The sequence below is a fragment of the Uloborus diversus genome, chromosome 7, assembly GCF_026930045.1.
Source record: "Uloborus diversus isolate 005 chromosome 7, Udiv.v.3.1, whole genome shotgun sequence".
NCBI lineage: Eukaryota > Metazoa > Arthropoda > Arachnida > Araneae > Uloboridae > Uloborus > Uloborus diversus.
In genome coordinates this window covers 93,641,361-93,661,314 of record NC_072737.1, presented here as the reverse complement: position 1 = coordinate 93,661,314, position 19,954 = coordinate 93,641,361, and the positions used below count along the sequence as shown (strand labels likewise).

The 19,954-nt window shown below is 36.6% G+C and overlaps 1 protein-coding gene across 1 annotated transcript in view; it reads right to left on the bottom strand.

Moving 5' to 3' along the window:
* Positions 1–19,954, bottom strand: part of LOC129225977 (uncharacterized) — a 68,420-nt gene that overhangs the window by 26,723 nt on the left and 21,743 nt on the right. Inside the window, exons 9-14 of the mRNA XM_054860547.1 lie at positions 18,863–18,950; positions 16,827–16,978; positions 14,666–14,773; positions 10,809–10,895; positions 8,885–9,014; positions 3,261–3,376 (exon numbers count right to left, since the gene is read on the bottom strand). Of these exons, the coding sequence (XP_054716522.1) occupies positions 3,261–3,376; positions 8,885–9,014; positions 10,809–10,895; positions 14,666–14,773; positions 16,827–16,978; positions 18,863–18,950 (681 nt within the window). The remainder of the gene's footprint in view (positions 1–3,260; positions 3,377–8,884; positions 9,015–10,808; positions 10,896–14,665; positions 14,774–16,826; positions 16,979–18,862; positions 18,951–19,954) is intronic.

Sequence of the window (19,954 nt, the reverse complement as noted above, 5' to 3'; positions counted from 1 at the left end):
AGTGTTAAGAGGACTTTCCTACGAATCCTGTCTGGTCTACTTAGACGATATCATCATCGTGGGACGCAGTTTCGAAGAACATCTGGCAAATCTTAGGAAGGTGCTGCAGAAGCTTAAGGAAGCCAATCTGAAGTTAAGTCCGTCCAAATGTAATTTGTTCCGCCGGGAAGTGAACTATCTTGGTCACATCATCTCTTCTGAGGGTGTGCAAACCGATCCAGAGAAGGTATCTGCGGTCAAGAGTTGGAGTCGTCCCGAAAACATCCATCAGCTGCGAAGTTTCCTGGGGCTCTGCACGTACTATAGGAAGTTTGTGAAGGGTTTTTCCAACATTGCACGACCTTTGCATAAGCTGACGGAGAGCAAGCAAAAGTTTGAATGGTCCAAAGAATGCGAAGATGCATTTCTACGACTGAAGGAGGCTTTAACATCAACGCCTATCCTCGCCTATCCTCAGCCTGAAAAATCCTTCATCCTAGACACTGATGCGAGCAACGAGGGCATCGGAGCTGATTTATCCCAAGAAATTGACGGAAATGAACATGTCATCGCTTACTGGAGCAAATGCTTATCAAAGTCGGAGCGGAATTACTGCGTCACCAGAAAGGAGTTACTGGCCATAGTGAAAGCTGTAGAACACTTCCATCATTACCTTTACGGCCGAAAATTTCTGCTTCGGACAGATCATGCCTCATTAACTTGGCTTTTGAACTTCAAAAATCCGGAAGGTCAGATAGCCAGATGGATACAGCGGCTCCAGGAATATGACATGGAGATCAAGCATCGAAAAGGGTTATCTCACGGTAATGCTGACGCTTTAGGGTTATCTCACGGTAATGCTGACGCTTTATCAAGGAGACCCTGTCCTGAGAACTGCCACTATTGTTCCCGAATCGAGGAACGACTAGCCCTACCGCCTATCAGGTGACACTGACTCCAATATCATCAGAACCTGATCCATGGAGTGACGACCAAGTTCGAAAAGATCAACTTGAAGACCCCGACATAAAACCAATTTTGGAGTTCATGGAAAGTGACAGTCGGCGACCTAGCTGGCAGGACGTTTCCATCTTCAGTCCTGCAACAAAAAGATACTGGGCTTTATGGAACTCGCTCCATTTACGGAACGGCGTGCTACACCGAAAATGGGAATCTGATGACGGCAAAACTTCTAGGTGGCAGTTACTACTTCCCCGATCAAGGATTTCAGATGTTCTGAAAGAAATACATAGTAGTGCGAGTGGAGGACATTTTGGTGTCTTGAAAACCCTTAATAAAGTTCGGGAGCGCTTCTTCTGGAGCAAGGCGAAGGATGACGTGGAAATGTGGTGCCATTCTTGTGACGCCTGTGCTGCTCGTAAAGGACCGAAGAAGAGAAGCAGAGGGAAGCTACATCTGTACAACGTTGGAGCTCCTTTCGAACGAATTGGGATCGACATCCTGGGTCCTCTACCAAGAACTGCTGATGGGAACAAATACGTTCTTGTTTCCATCGACTATTTCACGAAATGGCCCGAAGCGTATCCCATTCCAGATCAAGAAGCTACCACCGTAGCAGAGACTCTAGTCCAACATTGGATCTCGAGATATGGAACACCTTTGCAGATTCATTCCGACCAAGGGAGGAATTTCATCTCTGCTGTTTTTAAGGGCCTATGTCAAATTCTCGGAATTGAGAAAACTAGGACAACACCACTACACCCACAATCGGACGGCATGGTGGAGAGATTTAACCGCACAATCCTGAATAATCTCTCACTTATGGTCTCCAGAAATCAACAGGATTGGGACAAGAAGCTGCCTTTGTTCCTGCTGGCCTACCGCAGTGCTGTCCACGAGACTACCGGATATGCCCCATCTCAGATGCTCTTCGGACGAGAGCTTCGGCTACCTTGTGATCTCGTCTTCGGTCGTCCTCCGGATGCGCCTGCATCGCCTGAGGAGTACATCCAGGATCTCCAGGCCCGGTTGGAAGACGTTCATAACTTCGCACGAGAGCGAATCAACATCGCGGCGGAGAAGATGAAGACCCGATACGACACAAGGTCTACTGGACATGAATTCAACGAAGGCGACAAGGTTTGGTTATGGAATCCCATCCGACGGAAAGGTCTGTCACCCAAATTGCAGTCGCATTGGGATGGACCCTACAAAGTCCTTAACCGACTGAATGACGTCGTAGTGAGGATCCAAAAATCACCTAATGCAAAACCTAGGGTTGTACATTATGATCGGTTAGCCCCATACTATGGCCATAGTTCATGAGTATTATGTAAACAACCATGGTTGATAACATAAAAGTTGTAGATAATTAATTTTTGCTTTTAATGTTTAGTAATATTTCTTGTTATTATTGTGTTTCCTTTGCACTATTGGTTATTATTTAATGTGTGTAATTGTGAACTTGTGATAGAAGTTTGGCACCCTTTCTGGGGATTGTACTGCCCGGGACGTGCAGTCCTTAGGAAGGGGGCAATGTTACAAATCCTGTAAATAGTAATTATTGTAGTAACGTAACCTGTAAATAATTTCCCGTAATGAATATACAACCCCTTAACATATGGCTAAAGTATACAACCCCCTATTCGTTTTATTTTCATTGATAAAATTTGATAACGGTCTACGCATTTCTCGAAGCAGAAAGAATGTTGTGGAAAATTCTTGGATGTTTATAAAAGCCGTTAGCGATGGATAAACGGAGAGTTTCGATTGATATTTCGAACTGAGAAGATTTTTGCTCTGTTTATAGCGAGGCATTTTGCTGTGTTGTTTTCGTATTTGGAAGTAAATACGTGTGTAAACGTTGAGTTTACGGTGTTGTGTGATAATTGCTTAATTGCTGATGAATAATTTAGCAGTTGTTGAAGATCTTTCCTGTACATAGTGTAAATAAATTTCCTGTGTTTTTATCAAGAACTGTGTCTTCATTTCAAAAAAGTGGAAGTCGCACCGAATCCGTTACAATATCTATCTTCCTTATCTAACCAGTTTAATCTCTCTGAATTCATTGTTTTTCAAGGGCATCATTGTCTTAGATTTTTTTTCATCGATGTTATGTTTTCAAAATCAATTCTTCCAATAAAACAGCCACTTATAATCGTCAACCAATTATACATCACGTTTAATAGGTGTTGGAGAAAGAAAGAAAAAATATTAGGAAAGATTTTAAGAAATGATTTTAGGGATATTCATGGCAAGAAATCGGTCCATGACGTATTTTACAAAAGCACCGGATCCAAAATATGCTCTTTCGTACTCACCCTTATAAAGGGAATCCTGATCTCCGAGATACCGGTGTGTTTGATGATCTGATCCTTGACTTCCACCTGGATGGCAGCGTCCTGTGATTCCATGATGCGGGCCAACTCCTCAGACACTGGAAAGGACATAAGTGTCATCATTCATGATTGATCGCGGGTTCAAATCCAGCTCCAAGCTGTTGAATTTCAAGATGCAGAAAGTCGTAAAAACGTCCTATGATTATTCCTCATTTAAAAGATCCACTGAGTATTTATTTGACTTGAAGACTCTAAGCAAAGTTAAATTCCTAGTCAGTTTGTCACCGTGAGATCCCAGGTGTCTCCATTTAACAACCCCATCAATTGCACACAGAGAGACACAAGTAGCTGTCGGAGCTAGTGCTTCTAACCACTCAATCATGGAAGTTTCTAACCAGAGAACCATCGAGGAGGGATAAAATGTGGGGATGAAGACTTTCATTCGAAAAGCAAAGACACAAGTCACGTGTTAGATTTTAAATCAAACCATTGGAAGAAAACAGGTTTCGCTCTCCAGTTTCACGCAAAGCGTGGCAACCATTCGTTGTTGTTCGGTCACGTGATTTGAGATCTTTGCCCAAGCTTTTGCTTAACCAATGATCGGAGTAGCTCCCTACATTTACTAAATCCTGCTGTAAGCAAGGAACCACGCAAAAAATAGTGTACAATGAAAAAAGTTCAAATGGGTAGCACTCGAAATAGCATACGGAGGTATTTTTTGACGCAAAAAGTTATTTCCCTTGTCACCCCGTTTTTAAGATCTAAGGTTTTAAAGTCTCGAAATGTTACGGAAAACACCAAACTACCATGAAATTTCACCGTCTGCATGTGGCAAGACATTCATCTGCAAAGCACGTGAAAGATGTCTTCCATTACTTACCGAAACTCACTAAATTTGGCGACTTTTCCTAAAATTTTGGCAGTTTTTACTATCACATATATTTTGATAACAGAGACAAGAGGGTAAATAATTAATGCATCCAGAAATATGTTTTACTATGCTTTTTCAATAGATACAAATTATTACAATACTAGTCGACCCGTGCGGAACTCCGCATTGTACTTCGAATCGTTTCATAAGGCATTTTGCTCTTTAAAAATTTCAAAGAAAGAATATTATGAAGAAAAACCGAAAAAAGTAAACGGAAAAAAGTAAGCGCACAAGAGAAGGCACGTAATTTGAAGACATCAGTAACAAAACCTCGTTAAATACAACGTTGTGAAAATTTGATCATCGCTCCCCTTTTGGTTGTACGTATTTTCATTGCAAATATAAATATCATTAAAAGTGTGGCTGAGTGACACGTGAAAAATCAGTAATTTTGCATGTGAAAAAACAGGTTGTGGCAAATGCAGTCCTGCCCATGTGAGCATCTGACGGAAAAAAAAAAGAAACATTAAAGTGATATTTAGTGGCACGGATTCGAACTGGCGCCATTCTGATTAACAGTACGACGCTCCAACAAACCTAGCAACTGTGCCTTCCTTTTCGAATGCTATTCATTGAAGGAATGCGTAATAAAACACAGTAAAAAAGTTTTTCGCCGGAAAAAATATAATAAGATCATGCGTCTATGTTTTGTCATTAGCCAGCATGATACGATTTAAAATTATTCGTAAAACATGGAATTTGATTAAAGAATGAGGAAAATTCCACGTAGCGATTGAAACAAACATTCTAGAGAAGTAATAAATTCGGTTGAAAAAATAGGTGTTTTTATTTTTGAATATTCAACAATTTCCCATAGCAGGCTTCTTTAACCTGTAGGGCTTAAAAGCCCGCACTTGTTTTTCTTTTAATCGAACACTTAAAATTCAAAACCAAAACCAGTTGAACTGAGTCCGTTTTTTAAGTAATTTTTCGAACGTAGACAGAATGTTTTTTTTTTTTTTTTTTTTCAGTCGAAAGCAGAGGAGTAGAAAATGATTTCTTACTAATGAAGTTGATAATAATCTTAATGTTTTATATCGTTTTCGAATAAATAATTAAAGATTTACTGGTTGAAACTCGTAGTTTTAATTTGGCGTAGTATATTTTCATTTGTACAAAAGTTCGAAAACTGATATTAGAAAAATGTACATTTCAGCATACAATGAAAATGTTTTTCTGCACAAAAAGGATTCCCTTGAGGTATATCTAATACTTTTTTATGCTTACATTCTGCTCAGTGGTCTGGACGGAGTCAAAGCTTAAAAAATAAAAAAGGAAGAACACCCTTCGATTAGCAGTCAACTTATCTGAATGATAACTGTAGTCTGCATAAAGGAGTCGAAACACCAAATGGCATTCCCACTGCATTTATTTTATTACGTGTGTTATCTGTTGTATGTTATGAGTACATGTAATGCGTAATATTACTGTAAATTTGCTATTATGTCGGACAGCCCAAACTGGCCCGAAGTTCAGACAGTTTATAGCCGAATGCTCTACCGGAAAAAAAAAAAAAAACCCCACAGGTAATTTTAATTTTTTTTTCTTGCGGAGAAGTGTTTTTATTTTTGCAATTTTTTACAGTTTGTTTTCGCAGGCTGTTTGAACCGTTATGACTTAGATGGCAGCACGTGTTCATCATTTAACAGCACAGTTAAAATACAAAATAATTTTAACTAAGTTCTTTTTTAGGCGTAGCTTTTCAAATGTAGTAAAAATGTGATACGCTATTTGTTTTTTTGCAAAAAGAAGAAAAATATATATATTACCCTTTAAATTGAGGTAGTATTTTTTTTATTTGTACAAAGAGTCAAAAACTCATTAGAAGAATCTATATTTCAACATACGATTTATTGTATTTTACTGAACAAAAAACAATTCCAATGTAGTCTGAAATCGTAAACCTGATACTTATATTTTCGCTTACATTACGCTTTAATTTTCTTCCCGGAGCCAAAACTTAAAAAAAAAAAGAAAAAAAAACTTACAATTGAGTATCAATTTAGCCCCGTATCGCATCAGGTTTTCATAACAGCTAGGAGCGTTTCTACCTCACGTATTCCCTTATATTTGTTACTCATTGTTCATGTAATGCGTGATATTTTTCTAATTTTTTGATGCAGATTGTCCGGACGTGGGACGAACACGCATTCTCCTGGTTACCAGTCGAATGCACTGCTGATCAAGCTATTCAGCTCTGTCGGTAACAGTGCAAGTTAAAGTTATAAATTTAACCGAAAACCTCATTCTGGTTCTTTAAAACAGGTTTTTTAGCCCGAAAAAACAATTTTTGGACCGTGGGTCTATTTTTCGTCAGTAGCCTGCACGATAAGCTTTAAAATAAGGTGTAAATCAAAGAAATCGATCAAGAATTGAGGAAAATCTCGCGTAGAAACCAAAAACAGGCTACAGAAATAATATATAAGGATTTTAATAAAGTAGCATTAATGTACATATATTTATATTTCTGGGGATGCACCGGCTCCATTGTTTGACTTCTTGATAAATTGAAAAATAATGGGGGCAGTGCATCCCCATAAATATAAATTTTCATTGATGCTATATTATAAGCATATTTAAGATCATTTTAATTTTAATTTTCTCTGTGAATTCAGTTGAATAATAGGGAAAGGTTCCTTTCTGAAAGTCTGCGATGCAACTTAGATTATGCAAAAAAAAAAAAAAAAAAAAAAAAAAAATGCGATGCTTCTAATAGTTTTTATTTATTTATTGACTAGTAGTACCTGCACGGCTTTGCCCGTAGTAGAAAATAAAAAGGTCAGTTGATTCGCCTGTATATTTACAAATAATGGATGATGAATTTCTTGCCAATTGGCTATGTTCATTTGCTCGCCCATGTTACGGTTCCACGTTATGATAATTTCGTAATCTTCTCTTCCACGTTATGATAATTTGCTGGGTAAAATGCTCTTAAAATTGGAATAGAAAAAGAACAAAATCGAATTTTCGGAAAATCGCTTCGAGGTACAAACCCCCATGCTACAAACTATGTGTCAAATTTCTTGAAAATCGGCCGAACGGTCTAGGCGCTATGCGCGTCACAGGCATCCAGACAGACTTTCAGCTTTATTATTAGTAAAGATAAAGATTTATTTTTTACTACGGGTGAAAGGTTTTTCGCATGTGTGGTTCATAGGAGGGAGTTCCATGCTCTGGTTTTATGCCTAAAAATAAGAGAAAAAACTGCAAAACAAGCCCCTAGAAAAAATGGTTGTGATGATTAAAAAAATATTTTGGGGAAGGGGGGAATAGCCCCATGAGTTTTCTAACCTGGCTCAAATGTTCCTGCTTGAGAACATTGCTCCTCTCTATACCCTCAGAAGAGTGTTAATGGTTAATACTATGCTCCTTTCACCTCCAAATAAAAAGAATGGCTGCGAAGCTGTCGAAAACCGAGGGAAAAAAATAATTTGAATTTTGTCATTTTGAATTTAAATTATGTTTTTCACAATCACGAGTGTGTGTGTGTAGGGGGTACGTGTATGTGTCTAGGTATGTGTGTTTGTGTCCGTGGGCAGGCATGAGTGTGTGGGTAGTTGTGTGTATGGGTGTTTGTGTGCGTTAAGGCGGGATATGTGTATGTGTGTAGGCATATGTGTTTGTGTCAGTGTGCAGGCATGAATATGTGGGTAGTTGTGTGTATGTGTATACGTTTGTGTGTGTGTATGTGTTTGTGTATGTGTGTGTAGGTGTATGTGTTTGTGTGTGTGTGTGTGTGGGTGTATGTGTGTGTAGGTATATGTGTGTGTAGGTGTGTGGGTGTATGTGTGTGTAGGTATATGTGTGTGTAGGTGTGTGTGTGTGTAGGTGTGTGTGTGTGTAGTTGAGTATGTATGCGCGTAAATGTAGGATATTGACGCAACCTGGAGACGGTTTTCACTATAGGAAGCATCGTGAAGAACCGGTCGACGGTGATACTGCAGAGGGTGCTGGCGGGAAAATAAAATGATAGCACGCCAAAAACAATCAAATGAAGGCAATAAGCAATCGTGATTGCTCAAAAAAAAAAAAAAAAAAACTGACTTGTGGGATATTATTTCCAAAAAGTGGGACGTATAGGGCAAAAACATAGGACTTGTTTGAATTCAGGAGGCCATTTTACATAATTATAAAGAAGAATTACGTCAGAAGCATTTTGAAGGGGTTTTTTTTTTTTTTTTTTTTGGCCGCACAATGTTTTTAATCAATTTTATCAAAATCAGATTTTTTACCCAGGAATTGCATGACGAAGTAGGCTTTTAAGAACAATAAAATACATATGCTTTCAAAAACTTAATATCTGCATTAAGTGTTTAATCAAAATCAGATTTCTTAGCCAGGAACTGCGTGACAAAGTTGGCTTTCAAAAACAATAAAAATTCATATACTTTTAAAACGTAATATTTGCATTAAATATTTAACAGACTTTTTCAACATCAGATTTCTTACCCAGGAATTGCATGACGAAGTAGGCTTTTAAAAACAATAAAATACATATGCTTTCGAAAACTTAATATCTGCATTAAATATTTAATCAATTTTATCAAAATCAGATTTCTTACCCAGAACTGCGTGACAAAGCTGGCTTTCAAAAACAATAAAAATTCATACACTTTTGAAAACGTAATATTTTCATCAAATATTTAACAGACTTTATCAACATCAGATTGCTTACCCATGAATTGCATGACGAAGTAGGTTTTGTCGTTGACAGACGGGAAGCACCTTCCGAGACGGAAGGTCTGGTAAATTTGGGGCCAGGTGATGTCGTTGAAGCCGAACACGTTGTACTGCACTTGATAAACCTGCAGATATAGAAAAAGTTTTACCGGGTTCGGAGGAACTGGACAAATTCAAAAGTTCTCAAAGTTATAGCCGAAGTATCTCAAAGTATATAGCAAAGTTATAGCCCGTCATTTAGGGCAGGAGTGGGGCAATCGCCCCCAGGGGTGCCCACAGGGGGGATTTATGGCGGAAGTTGCGTCCTCAAGTTTTTTTTTTTTTTTTGGAAGGGGAGTATTTATTTTTTTTTAAATTTAAATGCATTTGTTAATTTATTTTTACAGTGCTGGCCAAATTATTAGACTAAAAAGTTTTTTTTGGTTTTTGTACACTATTTGTACTAAAATACTACTTATTTTACTGTTAAAGTACAGTACATACTGTACACTGATTATTACATTATTTTAGCATAACTTAATGTTTGCAGGTGGCAGCACTGTCTGCTTTGTTTACGTTCTTTCTTTATCTACCTACCAGGAACATAACCCCAATCAGCTTAAACAGTTCACTAGTTCTTTTTATTTGTGTGTTCTGTTATATTTAAAGTTAGTTTTAGGTAATTAGTGAGTATGTGTATGTGAGTATATATAATAGTGAGTATAAACAATTTTTTATCTCTTTTTTTAAAAAGTTAAGAAATGGTGTAAACCTTGTGAAAAGTATGCCAAAAAGACTTAAAATGCTCATCAAGAACAAGGGAATGCATAATACTAAATATTAGATAATTATTTCACTGTTCGTTAGTGTGTCTATAGTTATGTAATCAATAAAGATTTTGCTTTTAAAACAGTCTTAGTCTAATAATTTGGTCAGCACTGTAGTTTAAACCATTTAATTTAATTTAATTTAATTTTAGGTGTGGAGGATTTGCGCCATCGAACTTGGAGGGGGAATGGGCACCTTTGATCGCCCCCACTCCTGCCTTTGAGAAGTTTATGTAATGATATGTGGGCGTAGTTTTGTTATTTTTCGACTATATATACATTGAACATATACCCTTTGATCCACCCCCTTGGAATAATATAAAATGATGGGTCCAGTTATCGCAGTTTGTGAAAAAAATGAAAGACATCAAGTCAGTTTAAGTCATATGCTTAAAAGTCAGATACTTAAAATCCTACAACTGTTTCGATTTGTAGGTTTTATCCCAGAAAATATGGTGCAAATTGTCGTCCACTGAAATTAAGATTTTTTTTTTGTCTTTGAGAATCTTTGGGCTTTTTTTGCCCTCAACTGTGAAACAGTCTGCAGACAGTCTCAAAAACGTCCCAGTGTCACGCTGCTTCTGCTATCGGACTCGGTTGAAAGTTAAATATTTCCGCTCGCCAACAGTAGTGGTCAAAACTGCTTCAATGTATATGGACGAAATATTACCCGAGCTCAAGCACTAGCTAAATTGTAGCTGTATAGTACAACCATAAAAATTAATCATTTTGTTGAAAATTGAAACAAAGTGAGAAAATAGAATTTTTATTAAGTCATTTCATGTAAAATAGGCAAAGCCATTTAATGTTGAGAAGTTCAGGTAAGTATTAGAAGGAGTTGCCATTATTAAACGTTGCCACAAATTGGAGAAAGTCTTCAATTGAATTCGAACTTATTCTTAGTTGAAAAATGAGTTCACTTCAAAACGAACCCTTTAATCAGAAGCTGTCAACATTGTGTTTTTATTCACGCCATAGAACTGTTTAGATCTCCACTAATTTTTGTTTTTCTCCCGTAACTACTGTGACCTTGAAAACAGCAAAATTGTACATTTTTTGTTTTTAAATAAAACGACATTTTATTCACAAAACGAATGAATCTTCTTTACTTACTATACTTGTCTCGTTCCATCCTGTGATCATGTAGTACATTGGAACCTGTTTCTGTGTCTCGCCTCCGGTATTTACTTCCAAGTATTCCTAATCATGAAAAAAAAAAAAATATATATGTATATATATATATATATATATATATATATATATATATGTGTGTGTGTGTGTGTGTGTGTGTGTGTGTGTGTGTGTGTGTGTGTGTTCATACACTGTAAGTTCAAAGTTTCAACAATATTAGTTTTATCTCTTAATAATAAAAATTGATGTATCTTTGTATGTGACTATCTATGTCATCGCTACTCCTGGTGAACGGAGAAGAACAAGAAACAGGTATCGATAGATTCATTTAATTCGACTTTAATTAGCGGAGGAGATATTAATTAGAAACGATTTCTGTTCTTCCTCGAAAATTAATTAGTTCTTAATTTTTCCTTTTGAGATATTCGTTTCTCCGTTTCTTCATTTCCAATCCCATATCGCTGACATAAGGTGTGTTTTTTGAACGTTCTGGAATTGCCTCACCCGTTCCGTTAATAGAAATTTAAAAGTGCACGAACCTTGGAATGGTTTTAGCGAAAGTGGGTCAAGTTGGAGGCATGCCACGGCGAAAAAATTAATGTACTGTCCATCAATTAATGTTCCACCGCAGCAGGCGAGGTGAGGGCGAAGCTCCCAAAGTACACCGCCTTCGGAGGTGTTCACCAACGCGCCGCCGCAGGAGGTGAGTTCGAGGCGGCCGCCCTGGCGGCTAGTGTATTTTTATATTCTGAGTTAAATGCGTTTTAGCATAGAAGACAGCCTTGACCGTGGTTTAAACTGCAATAATATGAAAGGAAAAGTAGAATGTATTTTTAGATCTATAGGGAAACCACGTTTTTTTGGTTCTCTCTGATAAACATCGCTCACTCTTTTCAGGAACGTCATATCCCAAAAGACGTGATTTTTTGGGAGAGCGGTTTTAAGATATCATGCAGTAAAACAATATATTTCAAGTCACTGATTGAACTTTTTCTTACGCATAAGGTCTTCTTCAACAAAATCTGGTATTTCTTCTCTGTTACATAAAGAAGAAGGGTAAAAAGCGTAAGTTTTATAAAGTTGCGTTTTATTTATGACGGTCTTAGACTAAATTTCAAAGATAGTATTTAAAGTATCTCAAAATATGTCATTATTGTTGCTAATTGTTCTCCTTACAATACCGACAATTCTGACATAAATTTAGATAATGCCTTCGTGATTAAAAAATAAGGATGAAAAATGCTTCTTTTTTGTATGCAATATACTGTTTTAGTAATAAATAATACCATCTTTCATTAAACGGCACAAATGTTTCATGCCTAATGGATCAAGCACAACTCAAGATGTGACATAAAAGAACTTTCCGAAAATACTTAAAAATGCAAATACGATACTTTTACTGGCCAACGGCGAAATATTAAGCTATAGAAATGCAGGTCTTGCAGACTATGCTACTCATTCATGGCGGTTCAAAAAAAGGCGTAACCCGAAATCGCTAGTTTTTGAGATGTGACGTTTCTGAAAAGAATGAGCAACATGGCCAGTGGACAGGGGCGGCATTTCAGCATTTCATTTGGGAGGTCGAGTTTTTTAAATATGTATTACAATAGTGCGGTCCCAAACACACATTAGTTAAGAGGAAGTGGTCATAAAATCGGTTTAATATGAATAAAAATTTGTATTTAGAAACAATTAAAATTTTAATTCCCTTTTTAATAAGTTATCGTACAATACATCTCGATGCTAAAGTTTTAATACCTTTTGGAAAAGTGTTATTGCATGATTTTTGGATTTCGGACGTGTTACTAGTCTATCGGTGACCAGTGTCGTGCTGTTTTGCCAGTACAGCAAAATAGAAAAGTTTTTTTTTTTGCCCATTGTGCTTCAAAAATAATTCTTTGACCTCCTGAGACACAATAAAGAAAAAACTTTCTCTACTAGCTGAGCTGATTGGAATAGTTAAAAAATAATTGAAGTAATAAACTTATGTATGAAAACACTTTTTATATCTTGCTCTTCAAAATCACCCAGGTAACTTCAAAAATTGTGAGGAGCTTAATTTTTCATTATTGAATAATCTAGTCTCGTCGGTGTTCTCAGCTTCAATGAGATGTCATCTGCCTCCAGCTCTGTTATTCACGATTCTGGGCTGATGAATCCATAACAAGGACGGAACTGCAGTTTCTAGGTGTGATAACCGGTCTGTCGGTTTATTGCTTGTAATTTTTCTTGCCTCATGTTAAAAATTTTACACATAATTGAAACATTTTATTTTTCGTTTTGAAAATCCAATCCAGATAATATAGAGCCAACCATACAGAAAAAAATTATCAACAAATCTTGTGTTAATTTCATTCTAAACTGAATCTATTACTTCATACAATTATTAAAAAATCAATGTTTGACTTCACATCATCATGTGGATTTTTGTCACCCCCCCCCCCTTTTTTTTTTGATTGAACTAAGATTTGAATAGCCAGAAAATTAAGGTTAGCGGATTGAAGATGTTTTGATAGGCTGAACTTTTTAAAAACCTTTCCTCAATACAAACAAATTGAATAAAAGTTCAAACGAAGTCATACTTGCTAAAGGGCATGAGCTTTTCCCACCATTGAAGGAATCGTTTTGAAATAATTCCTCCAGTCGTGAAAACACTGCTTTGAAGTTACGGAGAAATGGTTTCATGCTTTTAACTCTTGAATAGTATCTTGTGTCACTCTGAGATTGCATAATTATAGAGTCCCATAAAAGGTATTTGTTGAAATGTTTCTTTTTTTTTAATTCAATAACCACATGCATTATAAGAAATTTCTATGAAAGCATATGATGCATGAGCAGCTGAAACGTGTTTCTAGCAGAAGAAAGCGATGAACACTCATTAAATAAATATACACTTAAAAAATAAGCGTAAAAGTGAATGTAAAATATCAAGGAATTTTCTTGTGAAAATCATGCATCCACATCACTTTGCAAGGGCCTCTCATATTGGACATACCATCGATACACTGGGCACACAAGTATGAAATATTTAGCCTATATGAGGAAATGTCTTTTTCAGTCAAAATTAACCATGGTTCTCTATCAGTTTTCTATGTTCTAAAATGGCCGGAAAATACTTCATCATCCAAATAACGGAAAAACACTTTTTTTAGTCTGGGAATGTGTCGAGTTTCATCAATAGTTACTGAGAACCAGTGCGTTTTTTTTAAATGAACATTGAATATCGACTTACCTAAATTGAATTCACCCATTTTCTATCATTCTGCTCAAAAAATTTGGGGGTGCGACCGCCCCCTCTTGACCCCCCTATTTGCCGCCCCTGCCAGTGGACAACCATAGAAAAGGCAAAATGTTCAGGAAATTCTCGAGAAGTATCCTTTTTTTTTCTTCTATGATCTTACACTGAAGCAAAAATATTTAAAGATTTTTTTTTTTCAATCTGAAGAAAATGTCTCTATCTTGATACAGCCACCCTGGTACTGGATGCCACAGCTCTGCAGCTATTCGGTATTGTCCGTTTTTCACGAGAAGGCACTTCACCCCTCCTTCTCGAACGCAAAGTTCCATTTTACGCGGGGGTGATCGGTAAACATATCCACGCGTTCTAAATGAGACAACCAAACAACCTGAGCTCAGGCGTGCATTTTAATGTGCAAGAAAGTCTTAGTGTCCTTTACATCACTTGCGTCACTTGTCTGTTGCCATTTTAGTTATTCTTACATTTTAAAAACTGCTGTAGAATCATCGGATACCACGTGATGAAGGTAGTGTCAAGTGCCTTCTCGTAGAAAACGGACAATAGTTGTTCGTTGCACAGCTACTGGACATAAATCACTTACCTGAGTGAAGAAAATGGTGGTCACTAATCTTTTCATTTGTTTCCCCATGAATGTGACATCTGGTCTGGCACTCTCGAATACGTCGCATAAGATGCCCCTTATCATCCTCTGAAATGCAGGAGAAGAATTATATCAGACTTTCTATAAAAGTGGGTGATGTAATTTTTAATTATGTATCTGGCAGAAGCTACCGTTCCATAACGTATGAATACCATACAGTGTATTGTTCAACATTGGATCTACAGGGAAAATTTTCATTGCAATAAATATTGAGCATAGGGGTAAGTGGTTTTTAATAGAAGAGGTTTTTTGGAAAGAGCTAGCTGAATAAAGGAGTCGGCACTACTGTTGACAAATTATTTAAAAAATCAAATTAATGTATTAAAGAACAAATTATGTAAATAAAATCGCGGATCGGTGATGCTTTTTTTTTCTTTTAATCTTTTGTTATATTTCTTTTCTTCTTTTTTTTTTTTTTTTCAACAAAAGGAAAAAAAAAAAACTTGCATTTCGGGTTGTTAAAAATATATTTTTTTTACGGGACAGGTGAGGTTTTTTTTTCCAATTTTCTTTCTCCACCTTCTTTTTCCCCTTTTCTTTTCTTTTTTAATTTTAAGTAACCTGAAAAATCAATAACCCGCCTTGTGGTAGCTACCACGTGGTAATCTCTAGGCATCTTTTTAAAATCTACACCGCGTGGAACGGTGCAGCATTTCACTTGTTTTCACCTATTCCTGTGGTTGCTAGCCATTCTTTTTCTTTTTCGACAATGAAGTTCGAAAAAAAACTGTAGTCTATGTAGTTTGAAAATTATAGCAACAAACAGCACGATCTCACTTCTATGCATTTTTGAATCAACACACGGGAAGACCGATAACTCTTCGTCGGACTCTAATGGTAAAGAAACTGAACTTCAAAATATTTGAGACGTTCGCATATGCTCCATGTAATGTTTTCATCAAGTTCAATCAACTTTTCCGACCAAAAGCTTCTGAGGAAATGAGCGCTTTCAAATTCTTTCATCTGAGAACATTGTATTCACAAGTAGAGCTTTTTCAGCATGGCTCCCCCCCCCCCCCCCAAAAAAAAACATTCTCAATGAAAGCGCTAAAACCGGCGCTTTGAAATGACGGGCTAAATTCGTTAAATGTAAAATATGTCAGCAAGTATGCAAATATTCTCATGCTAATACAGTAAAGCCTGTGAAGTTGACCATCCTTGTAAATTGACCACCTGTCTAAATTGACCGTTTTTTTTTTAGTCACGGAATTAACCCTTATTATATAAATCAACCTTTGTAAGTTGACCACCTCTTTAAGTTAACCACTTAAGTAGTGCACCGCAAGTGGTCAACTTACACAGGTTTCACTGTAGTATCGAATGTGTGAGACCAAAATGAATAAAAAAGTAGCAAAATTTGCTTGAAACCGCTTGAGCATGAGACTTTATCAGAAATATGCATGTTAAAGCTCCGCCATTACAATATTTTTTGAAACCGCCTTTATGAACCCTTATGAACCACCTTTATGAACCACCGATTGGGAACCGCTGGATTTGAAGATCCTTACTCTCAATGATTTACCGGCAGAATAATACTCATTCTTTCTACTCGACAAGATTACTCTATAATTTAAGTTAATTAAAACTATTTCAGGTTTCTGTCAATTTTTTCAATCTTCATTTCACCGTTACCTGAATCATATGTCTGCATTAGTAGTGAATAATTTAAATTATTGGTAGCAATAAAAAATATATTTTCCTTTATTTTGAGGCAAGGGAGAAGGGCGTAAGAAGTTCCATATGAAAGGATTAATGCCCATGGACAACTAACACACCTTGTGGTCATAAAATGTGCCTATAATTCTAATTGGATATAACAAGAGGGTTAACTAAAACTTTGTTTATGGCAACAAGTTCTTGGCGTCTATAGACGTAAGGATTTGAATTATCGTAGAAAAAGTTTTTAAACGACTCCTTGAAAATTCCAGTGCATACATTTGACATTCATGTCAGAAAGCAACAAAGATGATCTTTCCACCATGATTTCTTGTAGTCTCTCCTATAACAGGATTAGTCTGTAATCGTTTTCCTTTAAAATGATCTCTTAAACAACTAGTATTTTATGTCACAGAAGGTGAGGGAAAAACATGAGGAATCTTACCTGTCCCATACTGTAGAATGTTCCTTCTAGGCCAATTACCTCTTCAGGCTCTTTGAGATGTCCCATAATTTTACCATCGTAGCTTTCGAACATAGAATCTCTCAAAGGTTGGATGACACACGTGTCCCAGTTGCGACTGCTGTATGTCACTCCTGGGGAAAAAACACGAGGTAAGACTAACTCGTTCGTGAAAGCATTTTTAAAAGTATAGGCAGTACTGGATGGGACGAATACAGTACTGGATTCAACAAAACTCCAAATTTACACCCTTTCTGAATAACCTGTGCACTGTCCAACCACGGATTGTATGGAATTGGCAAACGTCCAGTTAAGCCGAGTCTATCTGAATGAGGGCGAAAGTAAAAATTTGATGCGCGTGTTCCGCTCATTTGAATGAGACTCTGCTTAATTTACAGGTTAGCATGCATCTGCAAAAGTTGACATCCCTAAAAACTAATAGGTGCGTCAATTTTCACCTGCGAACCAGATGTCTGCCTTTCCATACAATCCGTGGTCAGGCAGTAGCTACTGAAATTCTTAATTAATAGCTTATTATTTGTTTTAACAGTCACCGTGTTAAAAATCTCACTCTTGAGGTTGTTATCTTTAGCATGACCATTAAAAATGTGTGTACAAAATATTAAAGTTGGTCAACCACGATTGTTAAGCTCCTCAGTGTTCTCCAAAGCGGCCTGTAGTGGATTGCGGTGCCAATGAACATGGAAATAGGTCGACCCTAGCACACATCACAGGCACACTGCTGCCTTACCTTCTGACTGAAAAAAAACCTTTCCTGCAGGACAACGCTACGTCACACACTGCAATCGTCAATTAGGTTCAAACAAGCCTTGCAGTGTGCTTACTTGCGCTTTTGGTCTGTTGTAACAAAAAGTTACTGAGAGAAGGCGAAATATTGGTGTATAGAAAAAGCTATTTGCATAAAGTTGTATACTGCCGTGAGCAGGTAAATGGCAGTATCTCCAGAAATGAGTTTTTGAGATATTTGAAGAAATGTGTCTTGGATTCAATACTAACAAAGGGAAATGTTCAAACTAGGTTTTTTTCGCGCCTTTTTTTCATCGGAAGCCAAATATGCAAGTTTGTACTATAAAGCTAACGTACGATACATGACAAAAATGCAAAAAAAGGAAAATGAAAAATGTGCAGTTACTGCCCTTAACCTGCCCACGGCAGTATACCGCCTATTTCGTTTCTCAAATTTGAATTTAAATTTCATTGGCTGTTTTTTAATTAACCTGAATATATAAATATATCAGATCAGTTGCAATTTTTGAGTGTTCTAATCAAGAAATCATAGTTATTTCAATTCGCAAATTTTTAGCGCAAACCAAGTTTTCAGGATTGTTCGTAAATTTAAAAAGCAGTAATACATTTTGAATTTTTTTTTTTTTTTTTGGTTTTGAAATTTATTTGAGGTGAAAATTTTTGAAATTTAAGATGCATTAACCTGTTTCTTATCTTTAGTTAAAAAAAATAAATAATAAAAAAAGACTTTCACTTTCGTAGTAAGCGTCATAACTGTGTGTAGATGACGCTGTGAAAAACGTCGCTTTTAAAAGTTTATTGATCTTACATTTTTCTCTACAAGAGATCTACTGGCTCATTCTCATGAAAATAATACTTTTGAGTTGAAGAAATTCAAAAAAATTAAAGTAGAAAACCGTCGGTATATTTTGTGCAGATTGATTGACTAAAGTATTCACAGTATCTAAATAAATAAATTAGTTTCAAAAATTCGAAAGTTAGTGCACATTCATTTACTGAATCATTCAGTAAATTATACTTAGATCAATTTTGAAAATCAGGATGTACAAATAAGTAAATAAATAAATGTTTTGAATGAGAAAAATGTTCGAGGAATATTATTTAAAAAGAAAAAAAAACTTTTGAGCAGATAATACAGTTACGTAACGTTCATACTTAACTTATCGTCAGTTATTTCCCTAAAAGCTGGAACTTGTTGCGTTTAGGTAATACATGAGATGTGTTCAAAAAAGAATAAAGAAATTTCTCACCTGTGTTAAAATCGTATAACTCAGATTTATATCCTGCTTTTGTGTAACTATCCAATCTCGCCATTTTTCTGAAAGAGTTGTACCAGACCTGGAAAAAGAAGAAAATAAAAAATACCATGAGGGCGTATTGTGTGGCTCAGCATTGATGGAGCTTAGTGGTGGATTCGAAAATATCGAACTCATAGGAAATAAGGAGGGAATAAACGCAATAAGTAAATCAAGACTTCTACAACCTGCACCTTATCTGTGAGTTCAATTGAAGTGAAATTCTTATTGAAGACACAGACAACGACGGTTCAAAAGAAAAACTTTGTTTCGCCAACGCAGCGAAAAAAAAAAAAAAACAAACCCTCCAATGGGTGCGGGGGGGGGGGGGGGGAGGGTCAACCCTCCTGAACCTTCGGGTTTTTATAATACATACTGGAGATTCTAATATGACAGTTAAAATGCATACTATTGGAACTGTCATGACAAACCCTCAACCCTGAGAAGGTAAATTTTGGCTGCTTTAGTGGGAAGTTGAAAATCATCTAAATCTTCTCGGAGCTGCAGAAGGTGCACATTTAGAAGCGTCTTAACATTGTGAAGTATAATTTTTGAGATAAGAATCAAATTAAAAGAAAAATTATGTTTGAATCAGAAGTATTTTTTTTAATGATTTTTTTTTAAATTAATGCTAGTGTTTATAAACACCAAGTGAATGTTGTGTGCGAGAGAACACATTTACTGTCCGTCCATCTTGAGAAAAGCCCCGCCGAAATGTCTGTGCCTGTCTACTGCTACAGTAACGGGACACGTCTGATTTTTCCAAGGGAAGCTTAATGTAGGAAAAACACGTGCGACTGCACAAAGGCCAGAAGACGAGTGGCGAAATGGTGCCGAAAAGCCTTCCTGCCAACCCTTGCAGAAAATAAAAGAAGTCTGTTTCTATGGCAGTAGACGTTCTCAGACTTGACGGCGGGAACTTTTCTCGTGAAGGACAGACAGTAACTCTTTGCATGCAAAAGTTGGCAATGGCATTGCTTCTCTCACTTGGGTGCGATCCTAGAGCAGGAATTAGTAACTGGAGGGAAGAAATCCAATTTGGCCCCC